The sequence below is a fragment of the Oncorhynchus tshawytscha genome, linkage group LG24, assembly GCF_018296145.1.
Source record: "Oncorhynchus tshawytscha isolate Ot180627B linkage group LG24, Otsh_v2.0, whole genome shotgun sequence".
NCBI classification, from domain to species: domain Eukaryota; kingdom Metazoa; phylum Chordata; class Actinopteri; order Salmoniformes; family Salmonidae; genus Oncorhynchus; species Oncorhynchus tshawytscha.
Window position 1 is genome coordinate 28,760,765 of NC_056452.1, and position 20,707 is coordinate 28,781,471.

A 20,707-nucleotide genomic window follows, 5' to 3' on the forward strand; every position below is an offset into this window, starting at 1 on the left:
AGGGTGCTGTTTGGGACACACCCTGACATTCACCCTCCTGAGCTTCAGAAAGAGAGGCCAAAGGTGACTCACGTTGAGGTACTCGACAGGCTTGGTGACGTTGAACTTGTCCATGGTGGAGATGATGATGGCGGGGGTTGTGAGGAAGAAGAGGAGGAGGAAGAGGATACAGTTGATGATGAAGCATCTCAGCCACCAGGGGAACCCTCCTACTGACAGATGCTCCCTGGGAGAAACCAGGAGAGGACAGGTCAATCAATCAATCAATCACCAGGGGAACCCAGATGCTCCTTGGGAGAAACCAGGAGAGGACAGGTCAATATATCAATCAATCAATCACCAGGAGAACCCAGATGCTCCTGGGAGAAACCAGGAGAGGACAGTTCAATCTATCAATCAAAAGTATCACTGATATGTGTATTAAAGTATATAGACGTTTAGTGTCTGGTCCGATATTCCTAGCACCCAATCACTACATCAAACTTGTAACTCTACAAAGTTGTTGGATGCATTTGCTGTTTGTTTTGGTTGTTTCAGATACTTCCCCCAAAAAAGGGTAAATAATGTATTGTGTCATTTTGGAGTCACTTTTATTGACTCTAAGCACTTCTATATTAATGTGGATACTACCATGATTACGGAGAGTCCTGAATGAAGATGAGAGGGTAGGATGGAGTGGTCTGAGGAACGATGATTGATTGGTGCCCCTCACAAAGTAGAATATCTGTTAGACAACCGTATAAAGCACATGTGGTCAACTCTCAGTCTGAAGAGCTGCTGGGTGTGCAGGCTTTTGATCCAGCCCTACTCCAACAAATCAGAGACAGTTTATCAAGGTTAGAGGGGGACTGGAATAAAAGCCTGTACACCCATTATCTCTCCTGGAGGGTGGGTGACCACCCATTATCTCTCCTGAGGGGTGCCATTATCTCCTGGAGGGTTGACCACCCATTATCTCTCCTGGAGGGTGGTTGACCACCCATTATCTCTCCTGGAGGGTGGTTGACCACCCATTATCTCTCCTGGAAGGGTGACCACCCATTATCTCTCCTGGGGGTGGTTGACCACCCATTATCTCTCCTGGGGGTGGTTGACCACCCATTACCTCTCCTGGGGGGGTTGACCACCCATTATCTCTCCTGGGGGTGGTTGACCACCCATTACCTCTCCTGGGGGGTGGTTGACCACCCATTATCTCTCCTGGGGGTGGTTGACCACCCATTACCTCTCCTGGGGGGTGGTGACCACCCATTATCTCTCCTGGGGAAGTGGTGGACCACCCATTACCTCTCCTGGGGGAAGGGTGACCACCCATTATCTCTCCTGGGGAAGGGTGACCACCCATTATCTCTCCTGGGGGAAGGGTGACCACCCATTATCTCTCCTGGGGGAAGGGTGACCACCCATTACCTCTCCTGGGGAAGGGTGACCACCCATTACCTCTCCTGGGGGAAGGGTGACCACCCATTACCTCTCCTGGGGGTGGTTGACCACCCATTACCTCTCCTGGGGGTGGTTGACCACCCATTACCTCTCATGGGGGTGGTTGACCACCCATTACCTCTCATGGGGGTGGTTGACCACCCATTACCTCTCCTGGGGGTGGTGGACCACCCATTACCTCTCTTGGGGGAAGGGTGACCACCCATTATCTCTCCTGGGGGAAGGGTGACCACCCATTATCTCTCCTGGGGAAGGGTGACCACCCATTACCTCTCCTGGGGAAGGGTGACCACCCATTACCTCTCCTGGGGGAAGGGTGACCACCCATTACCTCTCCTGGGGAAGGGTGACCACCCATTACCTCTCCTGGGGGAAGGGTGACCACCCATTACCTCTCCTGGGGGTGGTTGACCACCCATTACCTCTCTGGGGGTGGTTGACCACCCATTACCTCTCATGGGGGTGGTTGACCACCCATTACCTCTCATGGGGGTGGTTGACCACCCATTACCTCTCCTGGGGGGTGGTGGACAACCCATTACCTCTCCTGGGGGAAGGGTGACCACCCATTATCTCTCCTGGGGAAGGGTGACCACCCATTACCTCTCCTGGGGAAGGGTGACCACCCATTACCTCTCCTGGGGGAAGGGTGACCACCCATTACCTCTCCTGGGGAAGGGTGACCACCCATTACCTCTCCTGGGGAAGGGTGACCACCCATTACCTCTCCTGGGGGAAGGGTGACCACCCATTACCTCTCATGGGGGTGGTTGACCACCCATTATCTCTCATGGGGGTGGTTGACCACCCATTACCTCTCTGGGGGTGGTGGACCACCCATTACCTCTCCTGGGGGTGGTGACCACCCATTATCTCTCCTGGGGGAAGGGTGGACCACCCATTATCTCTCCTGGGGAAGGGTGACCACCCATTATCTCTCCTGGGGGAAGGGTGACCACCCATTACCTCTCCTGGGGGAAGGGTGACCACCCATTACCTCTCCTGGGGAAGGGTGACCACCCATTACCTCTCCTGGGGGAAGGGTGACCACCCATTACCTCTCCTGGGGGAAGGGTGACCACCCATTACCTCTCCTGGGGGAAGGGTGACCACCCATTACCTCTCCTGGGGGTGGGTGACCACCCATTACCTCTCATGGGGGTGGTTGACCACCCATTACCTCTCATGGGGGTGGTTTACCACCCATTACCTCTCCTGGGGGGGGTGACCACCCATTACCTCTCCTGGGGGAAGGGTGACCACCCATTATCTCTCCTGGGGAAGGGTGACCACCCATTACCTCTCCTGGGGGAAGGGTGACCCACCCATTACCCTCTCTCCTGGGGAAGGGTGACCACCCATTACCTCTCCTGGGGAAGGGTGACCACCCATTACCTCTCCTGGGGGGGGGAAGGGTGACCACCCATTACCTCTCCTGGGGAAGGGTGACCACCCATTACCTCTCCTGGGGGAAGGGTGACCACCCATTACCTCTCCTGGGGGAAGGGTGACCACCCATTACCTCTCCTGGGGAAGGGTGACCACCCATTACCTCTCCTGGGGGAAGGGTGACCACCCATTACCTCTCCTGGGGGTGGTTGACCACCCATTACCTCTCCTGGGGAAGGGTGCCCACCCATTACCTCTCCTGGGGAAGGGTGCCCACCCATTACCTCTCCTGGGGGAAGGGTGCCCACCCATTACCTCTCCTGGGGAAGGGTGACCACCCATTACCTCTCCTGGGGAAGGGTGACCACCCATTACCTCTCCTGGGGAAGGGTGACCACCCATTACCTCTCCTGGGGAAGGGTGACCACCCATTACCTCTCCTGGGGGAAGGGTGACCACCCATTACCTCTCCTGGGGGAAGGGTGACCACCCATTACCTCTCCTGGGGAAGGGTGACCACCCATTACCTCTCCTGGGGGAAGGGTGACCACCCATTACCTCTCCTGGGGGAAGGGTGACCACCCATTACCTCTCCTGGGGAAGGGTGACCACCCATTACCTCTCCTGGGGGAAGGGTGACCACCCATTACCTCTCCTGGGCGAAGGGTGACCACCCATTACCTCTCCTGGGGGAAGGGTGACCACCCATTACCTCTCCTGGGGGAAGGGTGACCACCCATTACCTCTCCTGGGGAAGGGTGACCACCCATTACCTCTCCTGGGGGAAGGGTGACCACCCATTACCTCTCCTGGGGGAAGGGTGACCACCCATTACCTCTCCTGGGGAAGGGTGACCACCCATTACCTCTCCTGGGGAAGGGTGACCACCCATTACCTCTCCTGGGGGAAGGGTGACCACCCATTAACTCTCCTGGGGAAGGGTGACCACCCATTACCTCTCCTGGGGGTGGTTGACCACCCATTACCTCTCCTGGGGGAAGGGTGCCCACCCATTACCTCTCCTGGGGGAAGGGTGCCCACCGATTACCTCTCCTGGGGAAGGGTGCCCACCAATTACCTCTCCTGGGGGTGGTTGACCACCCTTGATGTAAAACATTACAACCAAATATGTTTTATACCTTCTGAAATAATTTGCTCATTCGATATATCAAAGATGAAATGGAGGCAACACATCTTTTAATTCAGCTGAAGGAAGTGCGCTTCTCTAGTTTGGTCATATTTACCTTAGAAGTGTTTACTTTGCAGGCTGACGAGAATCTATTGAGTCACAATGTCTCATAGATTTAATCCAAAATAATATTTTAAAAATTTTAAAAATGTTCACGATGAATAAATTATTATTTTGATTCACATGACTTCAACCGAAGGTGTATGTAAACTTCAACTCTATTACCTTAATTACCTTGACTAACCAGTGCCCCTCACACTGACTCTGTACCGTAACACCCTGTATATAGCCTCCACACTGACTCTGTACCGTAATACCCTGTATATAGCCTCCACACTGACTCTGTACCGTAACACCCTGTATATAGCCTCCACATTGACTCTGTACCGTAACACCCCGTATATAGCCCCCACACACTGACTCTGTACCGTAACACCCCGTATATAGCCCCCACACACTGACTCTGTACCGTAACACCCTGTATATAGCCTCCACATTGACTCTGTACCGTAATACACTGTATATAGCCCCCTCACACTGACTCTGTACCGTAATACACTGTATATAGCCCCCTCACACTGACTCTGTACCGTAACACCCCGTATATAGCCCCCACACACTGACTCTGTACCGTAACACCCCGTATATAGCCCCCCACACACTGACTCTGTACCGTAACACCCTGTATATAGCCCCCACACACTGACTCTGTACCGTAACACCCTGTATATAGCCTCCACATTGACTCTGTACCGTAACACCCCGTATATAGCCTCCACACTGACTCTGTACCGTAACACCCTGTATATAGCCTCCACACTGACTCTGTACCGTAACACCCTGTATATAGCCTCCACACTGACTCTGTACCGTAACACCCTGTATATAGCCTCCACACTGACTCTGTACCGTAATACCCTGTATATAGCCTCCACATTGACTCTGTACCGTAACACCCTGTATATAGCCTCCACATTGACTCTGTACCGTAACACCCTGTATATAGCCTCCACATTTACTCTGTACCGTAACACCCTGTATATAGCCTCCACATGGACTCTGTACCGTAACACCCTGTATATAGCCTCCACATGGACTCTGTACCGTAACACCCTGTATATAGCCTCCACACTGACTCTGTACCGTAACACCCTGTATATAGCCTCCACACTGACTCTGTACCGTAACACCCTGTATATAGCCTCCACACACTGACTCTGTACCGTAACACCCTGTATATAGCCCCCACACACTGACTCTGTACCGTAACACCCTGTATATAGCCTCCACATTGACTCTGTACCGTAACACCCTGTATATAGCCTCCACACACTGACTCTGTACCGTAACACCCTGTATATAGCCTCCACATTGACTCTGTACCGTAACACCCTGTATATAGCCTCCACATTGACTCTGTACCGTAACACCCTGTATATAGCCTCCACATTGACTCTGTACCAGTACACCCTGTATATAGCCTCCACATGGACTCTGTACCGTAACACCCTGTATATAGCCTCCTCCTTGACTCTGTACTGTAACAGCCTGTATATAGCCTCCACATTGACTCTGTACCGTAACACCCTGTATATAGCCTCCACATTGACTCTGTACCGTAACACCCTGTATATAGCCTCCACATTGACTCGGTACCGTAACACCCTGTATATAGCCTCCACACTGACTCTGTACCGTAACACCCTGTATATAGCCTCCACATGGACTCTGTACCGTAACACCCTGTATATAGCCTCCACGTTGACTCTGTACCGTAACACCCCGTATATATCCTCCACACTGACTCTGTACCGTAACACCCTGTATATAGCCTCCACACTGACTCTGTACCGGTACCCCTGTATATAGTCTCCACATTGACTCTGTACCGTAACACCCCGTATATAGCCTCCACACTGACTCTGTACCGTAACACCCTGTATATAGCCTCCACACTGACTCTGTACCGTAACACCCTGTATATAGCCTCCACACTGACTCTGTACCGTAACACCCTGTATATAGCCTCCACACTGACTCTGTACCGTAACACCCTGTATATAGCCTCCACATGGACTCTGTACCGGTACCCCCTGTATATAGCCTCCACACTGACTCTGTACCGGTACCCTCTGTATATAGTCTCCACATTGACTCTGTACCAGTACCCCTGTATATAGCCTCCACACTGACTCTGTACCGGTACCCCCTGTATATAGCCTCCACATTGACTCTGTACCATAACACCCTGTATATAGCCTCCACATTGACTATGTACCGTAACACCCTGTATATAGCCTCCACATGGACTCTGTACCGTAACACCCTGTATATAGCCTCCACATGGACTATGTACCGTAACACCCTGTATATAGCCTCCACATTGACTCTGTACCGGTACCCCCTGTATATAGCCTCCACATGGACTCTGTACCGGTACCCCCTGTATATAGCCTCCACATTGACTCTGTACCATAACACCCTGTATATAGCCTCCACATTGACTCTGTACCGGTACACCCTGTATATAGCCTCCACATTGACTCTGTACCGTAACACCCTGTATATAGCCTCCACATGGACTCTGTACCGTAACACCCTGTATATAGCCTCCACATGGACTCTGTACCGGTACCCCTGTATATAGCCTCCACATGGACTCTGTATCTGTACCCCTGTATATAGCCTCCACATGGACTCTGTATCTGTACCCCTGTATATAGCCTCCACATGGACTCTGTACCGGTACCCCCTGTATATAGCCTCCACATTGACTCTGTACCGTAACACCCTGTATATAGCCTCCACATTGACTCTGTACCGTAACACCCTGTATATAGCCTCCTCCTTGACTCTGTACCGTAACACCCTGTATATAGCCTCCACATTGACTCTGTACCGTAAAACCCTGTATATAGCCTCCACATTGACTCTGTACCGTAAAACCCTGTATATAGCCTCCTTGACTCTGTACCGTAACACCCTGTATATAGCCTCCACATTGACTCTGTACCGTAACACCCTGTATATAGCCTCCACATTGACTCTGTACCGTAACACCCTGTATATAGCCTCCACATTGACTCTGTACCAGTACACCCTGTATATAGCCTCCACATGGACTCTGTACCGTAACACCCTGTATATAGCCTCCTCCTTGACTCTGTACTGTAACAGCCTGTATATAGCCTCCACATTGACTCTGTACCGTAACACCCTGTATATAGCCTCCACATTGACTCTGTACCGTAACACCCTGTATATAGCCTCCACATTGACTCTGTACCGTAACACCCTGTATATAGCCTCCACATTGACTCTGTACCGTAACACCCTGTATATAGCATTCAGCATTTCACTGTGAGGTCTACTACACCTGTTGTATTCAGCATTTCACTGTAAGGTCTACTACACCTGTTGTATTCAGCATTTCACTGTAAGGTCTACTACACCTGTTGTATTCAGCATTTCACTGTAAGGTCTACTACACCTGTTGTACTCAGCATTTCACTGTAAGGTCTACATCTGTTGTATTCAGCATTTCACTGTAAGGTCTACTACACCTGTTGTATTCAGCATTTCACTGGGAGGTCTACTACACCTGTTGTATTCGGCATTTCACTGTGAAGTCTACACCTGTTGTATTCAGCATTTCACTGTAAGGTCTACACCTGTTGTATTCAGCATTTCACTGTTAGGTCTACTACACCTGTTGTATTCAGCATTTCACTGTAAGGTCTACTACACCTGTTGTATTCAGCATTTCACTGTTAGGTCTACTACACCTGTTGTATTCAGCATTTCACTGTTAGGTCTACTACACCTGTTGTATTCAGCATTTCACTGTAAGGTCTACTACACCTGTTGTATTCGGCATTTCACTGTGAAGTCTACACCTGTTGTACTCAGCATTTCACTGTAAGGTCTACATCTGTTGTATTCGGCATTTCACTGTGAAGTCTACACCTGTTGTATTCGGCATTTCACTGTAAGGTCTACTACACCTGTTGTATTCGGCATTTCACTGTAAGGTCTACTACACCTGTTGTATTCGGCATTTCACTGTAAGGTCTACTACACCTGTTGTATTCAGCGCACGTGACTAATAAAACGTGATTTGATTTAAAGGGTTGTTGACGTGATTGAACTATTATCCTGCGTTGTAAAATGACATGGAATTGTGCGATTTTTTTTCCCTTCTTATCGTTTTAAACGGAAAATGGATTAAATTGTCACATTTGTATTGAGAAGTTTCACTTGACACAACAGTTCATCTCATATGCATACGTTGATACTGTACTCTATATCATCGACTGCATCCTTATGTAATACATGTATCACTAGCCACTTTAACTATGCCACTTGGTTTACATACTTATCTCATATGTATATACTGTACTCGATATCATCTACTGTATCTTGCCTATGCTGCTCTGTACCATCACTCATTCAGATATCCTTATGTACATATTCTTTATCCCCTTACACTGTGTATGACAGTAGTTTTTTTTGGAATTGTTAGTTAGATTACTTGCTCGTTATTACTGCATTGTCGGAACTAGAAGCACAAGCATTTCGCTACACTCGCATTAACATCTGCTAACCATGTGTATGTGACAAATAAAATTTGATTTGATTTGATTTGATTTGAATAGCTCTGACCGAGAGGGACTTGATTTCCACTCCATGACCCTTCACATACATACAGGACTGAGGCTGACACCAAGAGACCATGCCAGATATGCAGTCTCAGCTGTGAGGTAATCTGATACCAGCACTCAGCAGTTAGCTAATCATCTACACCAGTGGCCAGTTGTCACGAGTCAAGATCACTTCCGCAGTCAAAAAGAAAGCAGTCAGTCCACTCAGATATTTTGTAAAAAAATAAATATATATATATTTTTACATTAATCCAATAAAAACAGTTATGTATGAATAAGGTGTGCAGTAGCCCGAATACATAGTTAGGTCTAATACATTATCACAGCATATTGGCTACATGCCTGGTCTAATACATTATCACAGCATATTGGCTATATGCCTGGTCTAATACATTATCACAGCATATTGGCTATATGCCTGGTCTAATACATTATCACAGCATATTGGCTATATGCCTGGTCTAATACATTATCACAGCATATTGGCTATATGCCTGGTCTAATACATTATCACAGCCTATTGTCTATATGCCTGGTCTAATATATTATCACAGCATATTGGCTATATGCCTGGTCTAATACATTATCACAGCATATTGGCTATATGCCTGGTCTAATACATTATCACAGCATATTGGCTATATGCCTGGTCTAATACATTATCACAGCATATTGGCTATATGCCTGGTCTAATACATTATCACAGCATATTGGCTATATGCCTGGTCTAATACATTATCACAGCATATTGGCTATATGCCTGGTCTAATACATTATCACAGCATATTGGCTATATGCCTGGTCTAATACATTATCACAGCATATTGGCTATATGCCTGGTCTAATACATTATCACAGCATATTGGCTATATTCCTGGTCTAATACATTATCACAGCATATTGGCTATATGCCTGGTCTAATACATTATCACAACATATTGGCTATATGCCTGGCCTGCCAATATTGTTCTTCTCAGATCATATTATATTTCAGGACTCAAGCTTTGATAATAAAATACTGTAGATCAGTTGGTGTAGCACTTGCGAGGCACAGCCCTGCATTAATTGAAATAACGTGCAAATAATTTCATTTTTTAACATTTTACTGGACTGATGGTACCTGCATATGATAATCATGGCGCTTTCAAGAAAACTGGGAACTCTGGGAAAACTGGGTTCATGACCTTAGTGAACTTCAGGACGGAAAGTCAGAGCTCTAGAAAGATGCCAGAGTTTCCGAGTCAGATGACCGTTCAAAATTATTTTCCCCTGTCGGATCCCCCCACCCCTCCTAATTTCATGCAATTCTCCACATTTTGTTATAGGGTGGAGGTAAAAATGTTTACAGTTTTAAAATGATAACTAATGATCAATGAGCCACACACCACAGTTGGTAATTCAACCATGCTTACTACAAGTTTGGATAGCTGGCTGCTAGACTAAATTTACCAATCAAATAATGTTTTGCTGACAGGGCTAATTGAGTCATTTCTGATGAACCACCAAATCTCTAAATTACACCTTCTGCATTCTATTATTTCAATACTCAACAGTAAATTGAGACCTGACACTGACTGTCCCCACAGAGTACATAAATCTGTGCTGTATTTTTTATTTATTTTACCTTTATTTAACCAGGCAAGTCAGTTAAGAACAAACTCTTATTTTCAATGACGGCCTAGGAACAGTGGGTTAACTGGTCTAGGAACAGTGGGTTAACTGCCTGTTCAGGGGCAGAACGACAGATTTGTACCTTGTCAGCTCGGGGATATGAACTTGCAACCTTTCGGTTACTAGTCCAACGCTCTAACCACTAGGCTACCCTGCCGCCCCTGTGTGTGTGTTCTCACCAGTAGACGTTCTGTGGGTCTGGTGCGTAGCCGACCGTCCAGGAATATGTGTGAAGGTGCTGGCTGAAGGAAGAAGACCTGGGTTCCCTCTGACAGTGGCATCCCTGACAGTTACAGGCATTGTAGTCCTTCAGGATACTGAACAGGGAAGCATATAGGAAGACATCACTCGATTTATAATTACCAATGTAAGATACCAACAAACAAAAACACAAACATCCTCTCATTCCTCTGGTCACACAGGCTCTTACATGGCGGTCATGGCTTCGTTCTGGAAGGTAACGAAGGCCATTCCTAACGGTTTACTGTTGACCTTCTCTTTCTCCTTCCTGTACTCCTCCTTCAGCTTGGACTCCAGCTTGGTGTAGTAACTCACTGCCTCCTCCTGTAGAATAGAGATGGTCAGTTAGAAGACGAAGAAGACGAAGAAGAAGGACTAATGAATGAGAAAACTATGAGTGAGACGGTATGAAAGACAGATATATGGTCACTCAGGGCAACATATCTAACGGGAATTTGGATACGACAACAAAACAAAAAACAACACAAATACAAATTTTGTGTTCAAACAATTTGAATCAACTCTCTCCTTAGGAGTAGTGTTACGGCGTGGTACTGTAAACGGCGTGGTACTGTAAACGGCGTGGTACTGTAAACGGCGTGGTACTGTAAACGGGTTTGAGGTGAGGGTTGAAATACAGCTTTGACGTTGGTCTTACCTGTTCACAGCCCTTGATGATACAGCAACAGAGATGTCCACAGGGTTTGGGGTTGATCATGGTGGGGATGTGCTCCTTGGACTGTAGGTCTTTAAAGAACTTCATGCTACGTTCAGTCTTCTTCCTGTTTACAGAAACACATGCTCATATCACATGACCAAATACACTGGATTTACTAGACAAATTAGGTGTTGTTCATAGAGATAGGACCTCTTTCTATCTTTGCATCTGTGCCATTATGGCGTCTGTGACAGCATGGGCAGGGCATCAATTATAAAGTAGTTCTTCTTCGTGTTTAAAAAAAAAAAAGAAGTGTAAAACTAATATATTGGTGATTTACCTCCTCCTGCAGTGTTGGGAGTACTGAATCAAATCTGTGACCACTAGATGTAGTTTGGACCACGATCAAGGTCCCAACACACCAAGACAGTCGTGAAGAGGGCACGACAACACCTTTTCCCCCTCAGGAGACTGAAAATAATTTGTCATGGGTCCCCAGATCCTCAAAAGGTTCTACAGCTGCACCATCGAGAGCATCCTGACTGGCTGCATCACCGCCTGGTATGGCAACTGCTAGGCATCCGACCGTAAGGCACAACAGAGGGTTGTATTGTTGTATTCGGCGCATGTGACATTAGATTTGATGGCGGTGATATATATCTTATAGCCATTTAAACTAATTAGAGGAAGACAATGCTCTGGTCACACCCAGTCAACAATACTGAAAAAAATATATATAAACCCATCATGTAAAAAGTGTTAGTTTCATGAGCTGAAATAAAATCTCTCAGAGATGTTTCATCACAAAAAAAAACTTGATGAAACTGTGGGTTTTGCAAAACCGATGATTTTCTGCACAAACTGTCAGAAACCGTCTCAGGAAGCTCATCTGCGTTGCCCTCAATAGGGAACGACGAGGCGGCAGGTAGCAGCAGGTAGGCTAGTGGTTAGAGCGTTGTGCCAGTAACTGAAAGGTTGCTAGATCGAATCCCCGAGCTGACAAGGTCTGTCGTTCTGTCGTCAATCTGTCGTTCTGCCCCTGAACAAGGAAGTTAACCCAACCAGTAGACGTTCTAGACCAGTTAACCCACTGTTCCTAGACCAGTTAACCCACTGTTCCTAGGCCAGTTAACCCACTGTTCCTAGACCAGTTAACCAACTGTTCCTAGGCCAGTTAACCAACTGTTCCTAGGCCAGTTAACCCACTGTTCCTAGGCCAGTTAACCCCACTGTTCCTAGACCAGTTAACCCACTGTTCCTAGGCCAGTTAACCCACTGTTCCTAGACCAGTTAACCCACTGTTCCTAGACCAGTTAACCCACTGTTCCTAGGCCGTCCTTGTAAATAAGAATTTGTTCTTAACTGACTTGCCTGGTTAAATAAAGGTTAAAAAAAAAAAAAACAACTTTGACCTGACTGCAGTTTGGCGCTGTAATATTTCTCATCTTGTGTTTCCTACACGGATGTATCTCGGCTGCACCGGGCAGATGGCAGACAGCGGGTATGGCGTTGTGTGGGCGAGCAGTTTGCCGTTGTGAACAGAGTGCCCCATGGTGACGGTGGGGTTATGGTATTGGCAGGTATAAGCCAAGGACAACAAACACAATTGCACTTTATCGATGGCAATTTGAATACACAGAGATACCGTGATGAGATCCTGAGACCCGTTGTCCTGCCATTCATCCACCGCCATCAACTCATGTTTCAGCCTGATAATGCACGGCCCCATGTCACTAGGATCAGTACACAATTCCTGGAAGCTGAAAATGTCCCAGTTCTTCTTGCGTACTCACCAGTCACCCATTGAGCATGTTTGGGATGCTCTGGACAGGCGTGTTCGAGTTCCCGCCAATATCCAGCAACTTAGCACAGCCATTGAAGAGGAGTTGGACTAACATTCCACAGGCCACAATCAACAGCCTGATCAGCTCTATGTGAAGGAGATGTGTCTCGCTGCATGAGGCAAATGGTGGTCACACCAGATACCGACTGGTTTTCTGATCAACGTCCCTACCTTTTTGTTTGAAGGTATCTGTGGCCAACAGAGGCATATCTGAATTCCCAGTCATGTGAAATCCATAGATTAGGGCCTAATCAATTTATTTCAATTGACTGATTTTCCTTATATAAGCAACTCAGTAAAATCTTTCAAAAATGTTTCCATGTTGCGTTGATTTTTGTTCAGTGTACTTTAAAATGGTGGAAGCCCCTCAATGAAAAACGCCCACGCTGAAACGTGTTAGATCTAAATCCAGTCCTCGAACTCTCTCTATGGTATTGCTACAGACGGCGACAGTCAAGCGGAGAGACCACTACTTACCTTTCTGAGTTGAGGGACATCAGCTTGGCCACATCGTAACAAATACGAGCCTCTAGCACACAACAGTTTTCATAAGCCTGTCTGTATTGAGAGAAAGGGGAGGGTGGAGAGGGAAAGAGATTGGAAAGGTAAGGATTAAAAGGTATGGATAGGAATCTGTTTCTACAAGTCTATAGTATTCCCTTCAGTCCTTTGTTGGTTGCGGACATTACATCGTAGGTTAGAAGTCCCTCAGCAGTCTGTCTGTATAACATGTCACAGTCATAGAAATAGGACTAAAACATAATGTAGAAGCACCACTCATTACGGTCACCAGTCCACCCATCACGGAACGTTGACTTGGAACAGCAATGCCTGTTCTAGTAATTCTGTTTCTATGGTTGGTGACAGTGACCACTGCCAGTACCTATACAGAACCACACCACGGAGGGGGGGATTAGATTCAGATAGAAAGCATTCCAAATCAAGGAAGTGATGCATGGTCGATATTCTAGTAATCGAATTACCTTTTATCATATTCACTATTACAGGACTGTAATCTAATCACGTTGAACAAAAATATAAACTCAACATGTAAAGTGTTGGTCCCATGGCTCATGAGCTGAAATAAAAGATGCCTGAAATTTTCCATACGCACAAAAAAAAGCTTATTTTTCTCAAATTTTGTGCACAAATGTGTTTTTTATCCCTGTTAGTGAGCATTTCTCCTTTGCCAAGGTAATCCATCCATCTGACAGGTGTGTTATATAAAGAAGCATGATCATTACACAGGTGCACCTTGTGCTGGGGACAATAAAAGGCCACTAAAATGTGCAGTTTTGACACACAACACAATGCCACAGATGCCTCAAGTTGAGGGAGCACACAATTTATATTCCGACTGCAGAAAAGTCCACCAGATCAGTTGCCAGAAAATTGAGTGATAATTTCTCTACCATAAGCCGCCTCTAAAGTCGTTTTAGAGAATCTGGTAGTACGTCCAATCGGGCCTCACAACCGGAGACGGCGTGGTGTGGGCGAGCGGTTTGCTATTGTCAACGTTGTGAACTTAGTGCCCCATGGTGATGGTGGGGTTATGGTATGAGCAGGCATAAACTAAGGACAATGAACACAATTGCATTTTATCAATGGCAATTTGAATACACAGAGATACCGTGATGAGATCCTGAGGCCCATTGTGGCGCCATTCATCCACCGCCTTTACCTCATGTTTCAGCATGATAATGTACAGCCACATGTCAAAGACCTGGACACAATTCCTGGAAGCTGAAAATGTCCCAGTTCTTCGATGGCCTGCGTACTCACCAGACACGTCACCATTGAGCATGTTTGGGATGCTCTGGATCGACGTGTACGACAGCGTGTCCCAGTTACCACCAATATCCAGCAACTTTACACAGCCATTGAAGAGTGGGACAACATTCCACAGGCCCCAATCCACAGCCTGATCAACTCTATGTGAAGGAGATATTGGTCTCTCTCTCTGCAGAGTACTGAACAACTGACATGTTGGTCTCTCTCTCTCTCTGCAGAATACTGAACAACTGACATGTTGGTCTCCTCTCTCTCTCTGCAGAATACTGAACAACTGACATGTTGGTCTCCCTCTCTCTCTCTGCAGAATACTGAACAACTGACATGTTGGTCTCCCTCTCTCTCTCTGCAGAATACTGAACAACTGACATGTTGGTCTCTCTCTCTCTGCAGACTACTGAACAACTGACATGTTGGTCTCTCTCTCTCTGCAGAATACTTACTGAACAACTGACATGTTGGTCTCTCTCTCTCTCTGCAGAATACTGAACAACTGACATGTTGGTCTCTCTCTCTCTGCAGAATACTGAACAACTGACATGTTGGTCTCTCTCTCTCTGCAGAATACTGAACAACTGACATGGTGGTCTCCCTCTCTCTGCAGAATACTGAACAACTGACATGGTGGTCTCCCTCTCTCTGCAGAATACTGAACAACTGACATGTTAGGTCTGTCTCTGCAGAATACTGAACAACTGACATGTTGGTCTCTCTCTCTCTCTGCAGAATACTGAACAACTGACATGTTGGTCTCTCTCTCTCTCTGCAGAATACTGAACAACTGACATGTTGGTCTCCTCTCTCTGCAGAATAAAGAACAACTGACATGTTGGTCTCTCTCTCTCTCTGCAGAATACTGAACAACTGACATGTTGGTCTCCCTCTCTCTCTGCAGAATACTGAACAACTGACATGTTGGTCTCTCTCTGCAGAATACTGAACAACTGACATGTTGGTCTCTCTCTCTCTGCAGAATACTGAACAACTGACATGTGGGTCTCTCTCTCGCTCTCTGCAGAATACTGACAACTGACATGTTGGTCTCTCTCTCTCTCTCTGCAGAATACTGACAACTGACATGTTGGTCTCCCTCTCTCTCTGCAGAATACTGAACAACTGACATGTTTTTCTCTCTCTGCAGAATACTGAACAACTGACATGTTGGTCTCTCTCTGCAGAATACTGAACAACTGACATGTTGGTCTCTCTCTGCAGAATACTGAACAACTGACATGTTGGTCTCCCTCTCTCTCTCTGCAGAATACTGAACAACTGACATGTTGGTCTCTCTCTCTCTGCAGAATACTGAACAACTGACATGTTGGTCTCTCTCTGCAGAATACTGAACAACTGACATGTTGGTCTCTCTCTGCAGAATACTGAACAACTGACATGTTGGTCTCCCTCTCTCTGTCTGCAGAATACTGAACAACTGACATGTTGGTCTCTCTCGCTCTCTGCAGAATACTGAACAACTGACATGTTGGTCTCCCTCTGCAGAATACTGACAACTGACATGTTGGTCTCTCCTCTCTCTGCAGAATACAGAACAACTGACATGTTGGTCTCTCTCTGCAGAATACTGAACAACTGACATGTTGGTCTCCCTCTCTCCTCTGCAGAATACTGAACAACTGACATGTTGATCTCTCTCTCTCCCCTGCAGAATACTGAACAACTGACATGTTGGTCTCCCTCTGCAGAATACTGAACAACTGACATGTTGGTCTCCCTCTCTCTCTGCAGAATACTGAACAACTGACATGTTGGTCTCCTCTGCAGAATACTGAACAACTGACATGTTGGTCTCCCTCTCTCTGCAGAATACTGAACAACTGACATGTTGGTCTCTCTCTCTCTGCAGAATACTGAACAACTGACATGTTGGTCTCTCTCTCTCTCTGCAGAATACTGACAACTGACATGTTGGTCTCTCTCTCTGCAGAATACTGACAACTGACATGTTGGTCTCCCTCTCTCTGCAGAATACTGAACAAATGACATGTTGGTCTCTCTGCAGAATACTGAACAACTGACATGTTGGTCTCCCTCTCTCTCTGCAGAATACTGAACAACTGACATGTTGGTCTCTCTCTGCAGAATACTGAACAACTGACATGTTGGTCTCTCTCTGCAGAATACTGAACAACTGACATGTTGGTCTCCCTCTCTCTGCAGAATACTGAACAACTGACATGTTGGTCTCTCTCTGCAGAATACTGAACAACTGACATGTTGGTCTCTCTCTGCAGAATACTGAACAACTGACATGTTGGTCTCCTCTCTCTCTCTGCAGAATACTGAACAACTGACATGTTGGTCTCTCTCTGCAGAATACTGAACAACTGACATGTTGGTCTCTCTCTCTCTGCAGAATACTGAACAACTGACATGTTGGTCTCTCTCTCTGCAGAATACTGAACAACTGACATGTTGGTCTCTCTCTGCAGAATACTGAACAACTGACATGTTGGTCTCCCTCTCTCTCTGCAGAATACTGAACAACTGACATGTTGGTCTCCCTCTCTCTCTGCAGAATACTGAACAACTGACATGTTGGTCTCCCTCTCTCTCTGCAGAATACTGAACAACTGACATGTTGGTCTCCCTCTCTCTCTGCAGAATACTGAACAACTGACATGTTGGTCTCCCTCTCTCTCTGCAGAATACTGAACAACTGACATGTTGGTCTCTCTCTGCAGAATACTGAACAACTGACATGTTGGTCTCTCTCTGCAGAATACTGAACAACTGACATGTTGGTCTCTCTCTGCAGAATACTGAACAACTGACATGTTGGTCTCTCTCTGCAGAATACTGAACAACTGACATGTTGGTCTCTCTCTGCAGAATACTGAACAACTGACATGTTGGTCTCCCTCTGCAGAATACTGAACAACTGACATGTTGGTCTCCCTCTGCAGAATACTGAACAACTGACATGTTGGTCTCCTCTGCAGAATACTGAACAACTGACATGTTGGTCTCTCTCTGCAGAATACTGAACAACTGACATGTTGGTCTCTCTCTCGCTCTCTGCAGAATACTGACAACTGACATGTTGGTCTCTCTCTCTCTCTGCAGAATACTGACAACTGACATGTTGGTCTCTCTCTCTCTGCAGAATACTGAACAACTGACATGTTTTTCTCTCTCTGCAGAATACTGAACAACTGACATGTTGGTCTCTCTCTGCAGAATACTGAACAACTGACATGTTGGTCTCTCTCTGCAGAATACTGAACAACTGACATGTTGGTCTCCTCTCTCTCTCTGCAGAATACTGAACAACTGACATGTTGGTCTCTCTCTCTCTGCAGAATACTGAACAACTGACATGTTGGTCTCTCTCTGCAGAATACTGAACAACTGACATGTTGGTCTCTCTCTGCAGAATACTGAACAACTGACATGTTGGTCTCCCTCTCTCTGTCTGCAGAATACTGAACAACTGACATGTTGGTCTCTCTCGTCTCTGCAGAATACTGAACAACTGACATGTTGGTCTCCCTCTGCAGAATACTGACAACTGACATGTTGGTCTCCCTCTCTCTGCAGAATACAGAACAACTGACATGTTGGTCTCTCTCTGCAGAATACTGAACAACTGACATGTTGGTCTCCCTCTCTCCCTCTGCAGAATACTGAACAACTGACATGTTGATCTCTCTCTCCCCCTGCAGAATACTGAACAACTGACATGTTGGTCTCCCTCTGCAGAATACTGAACAACTGACATGTTGGTCCCTCTCTCTCTGCAGAATACTGAACAACTGACATGTTGGTCTCCCTCTGCAGAATACTGAACAACTGACATGTTGGTCTCCCTCTCTCTCTGCAGAATACTGAACAACTGACATGTTGGTCTCTCTCTCTCTGCAGAATACTGAACAACTGACATGTTGGTCTCTCTCTCTCTCTGCAGAATACTGACAACTGACATGTTGGTCTCTCTCTGCAGAATACTGACAACTGACATGTTGGTCTCCCTCTCTCTCTGCAGAATACTGAACAAATGACATGTTGGTCTCTCTGCAGAATACTGAACAACTGACATGTTGGTCTCCCTCTCTCTCTCTGCAGAATACTGAACAACTGACATGTTGGTCTCTCTCTCTCTGCAGAATACTGAACAACTGACATGTTGGTCTCCCTCTCTCTGCAGAATACTGAACAACTGACATGTTGGTCTCCTCTCTGCAGAATACTGAACAACTGACATGTTGGTCTCTCTCTGCAGAATACTGAACAACTGACATGTTGGTCTCTCTCTGCAGAATACTGAACAACTGACATGTTGGTCTCCCTCTCTCTCTGCAGAATACTGAACAACTGACATGTTGGTCTCTCTCTGCAGAATACTGAACAACTGACATGTTGGTCTCTCTCTCTCTGCAGAATACTGAACAACTGACATGTTGGTCTCCCCTCTCTCTGCAGAATACTGAACAACTGACATGTTGGTCTCTCTCTGCAGAATACTGAACAACTGACATGTTGGTCTCTCTCTCTCTCTCTGCAGAATACTGAACAACTGACATGTTGGTCTCCTCTCTCTCTGCAGAATACTGAACAACTGACATGTTGGTCTCCCTCTCTCTCTGCAGAATACTGAACAACTGACATGTTGGTCTCCTCTCTCTCTGCAGAATACTGAACAACTGACATGTTGGTCTCTCTCTCTGCAGAATACTGAACAACTGACATGTTGGTCTCCCTCTCTCTGCAGAATACTGAACAACTGACATGTTGGTCTCTCTCTGCAGAATACTGAACAACTGACATGTTGGTCTCTCTCTGCAGAATACTGAACAACTGACATGTTGGTCTCTCTCTGCAGAATACTGAACAACTGACATGTTGGTCTCTCTCTGCAGAATACTGAACAACTGACATGTTGGTCTCTCTCTGCAGAATACTGAACAACTGACATGTTGGTCTCCCTCTGCAGAATACTGAACAACTGACATGTTGGTCTCCCTCTGCAGAATACTGAACAACTGACATGTTGGTCTCCCTCTGCAGAATACTGAACAACTGACATGTTGGTCTCTCTCTCCCTCTGCAGAATACTGAACAACTGACATGTTGGTCTCCCTCTGCAGAATACTGAACAACTGACATGTTGGTCTCCCTCTCTCTCTCTGCAGAATACTGAACAACTGACATGTTGGTCTCTCTCTCTCTCTGCAGAATACTGAACAACTGACATGTTGGTCTCTCTCTCTCTGCAGAATACTGAACAACTGACATGTTGGTCTCTCTCTCTCTGCAGAATACTGAACAACTGACATGTTGGTCTCCCTCTGCAGAATACTGAACAACTGACATGTTGGTCTCCTCTCTCTCTGCAGAATACTGAACAACTGACATGTTGGTCTCTCTCTCTCTGCAGAATACTGACAACTGACATGTTGGTCTCCTCTCTCTCTGCAGAATACTGAACAACTGACATGTTGTCTCTCTCTCTCTGCAGAATACTGAACAACTGACATGTTGGTCTCTCTCTCTCTGCAGAATACTGAACAACTGACATGGTGGTCTCCCTCTCTCTGCAGAATACTGAACAACTGACATGTTAGGTCTGTCTCTGCAGAATACTGAACAACTGACATGTTGGTCTCTCTCTCTCTCTGCAGAATACTGAACAACTGACATGTTGGTCTCTCTCTCTCTCTGCAGAATACTGAACAACTGACATGTTGGTCTCTCTCTCTCTCTGCAGAATACTGAACAACTGACATGTTGGTCTCTCTCTGCAGAATACTGAACAACTGACATGTTGGTCTCTCTCTCTGCAGAATACTGAACAACTGACATGT

At 46.3% G+C, this 20,707-nt stretch overlaps 1 protein-coding gene across 1 annotated transcript in view; it reads right to left on the reverse strand.

Annotated features, from left to right (window-relative positions):
* Window positions 1-20,707, reverse strand: part of LOC112247859 (CSC1-like protein 2) — a gene marked incomplete in the record, with an annotated part of 175,688 nt that overhangs the window by 87,946 nt on the left and 67,035 nt on the right. Inside the window, 2 exon segments of the mRNA XM_042305631.1 lie at window positions 11,293-11,375; window positions 13,572-13,652. Of these exon segments, the coding sequence (XP_042161565.1) occupies window positions 11,293-11,375; window positions 13,572-13,652 (164 nt within the window).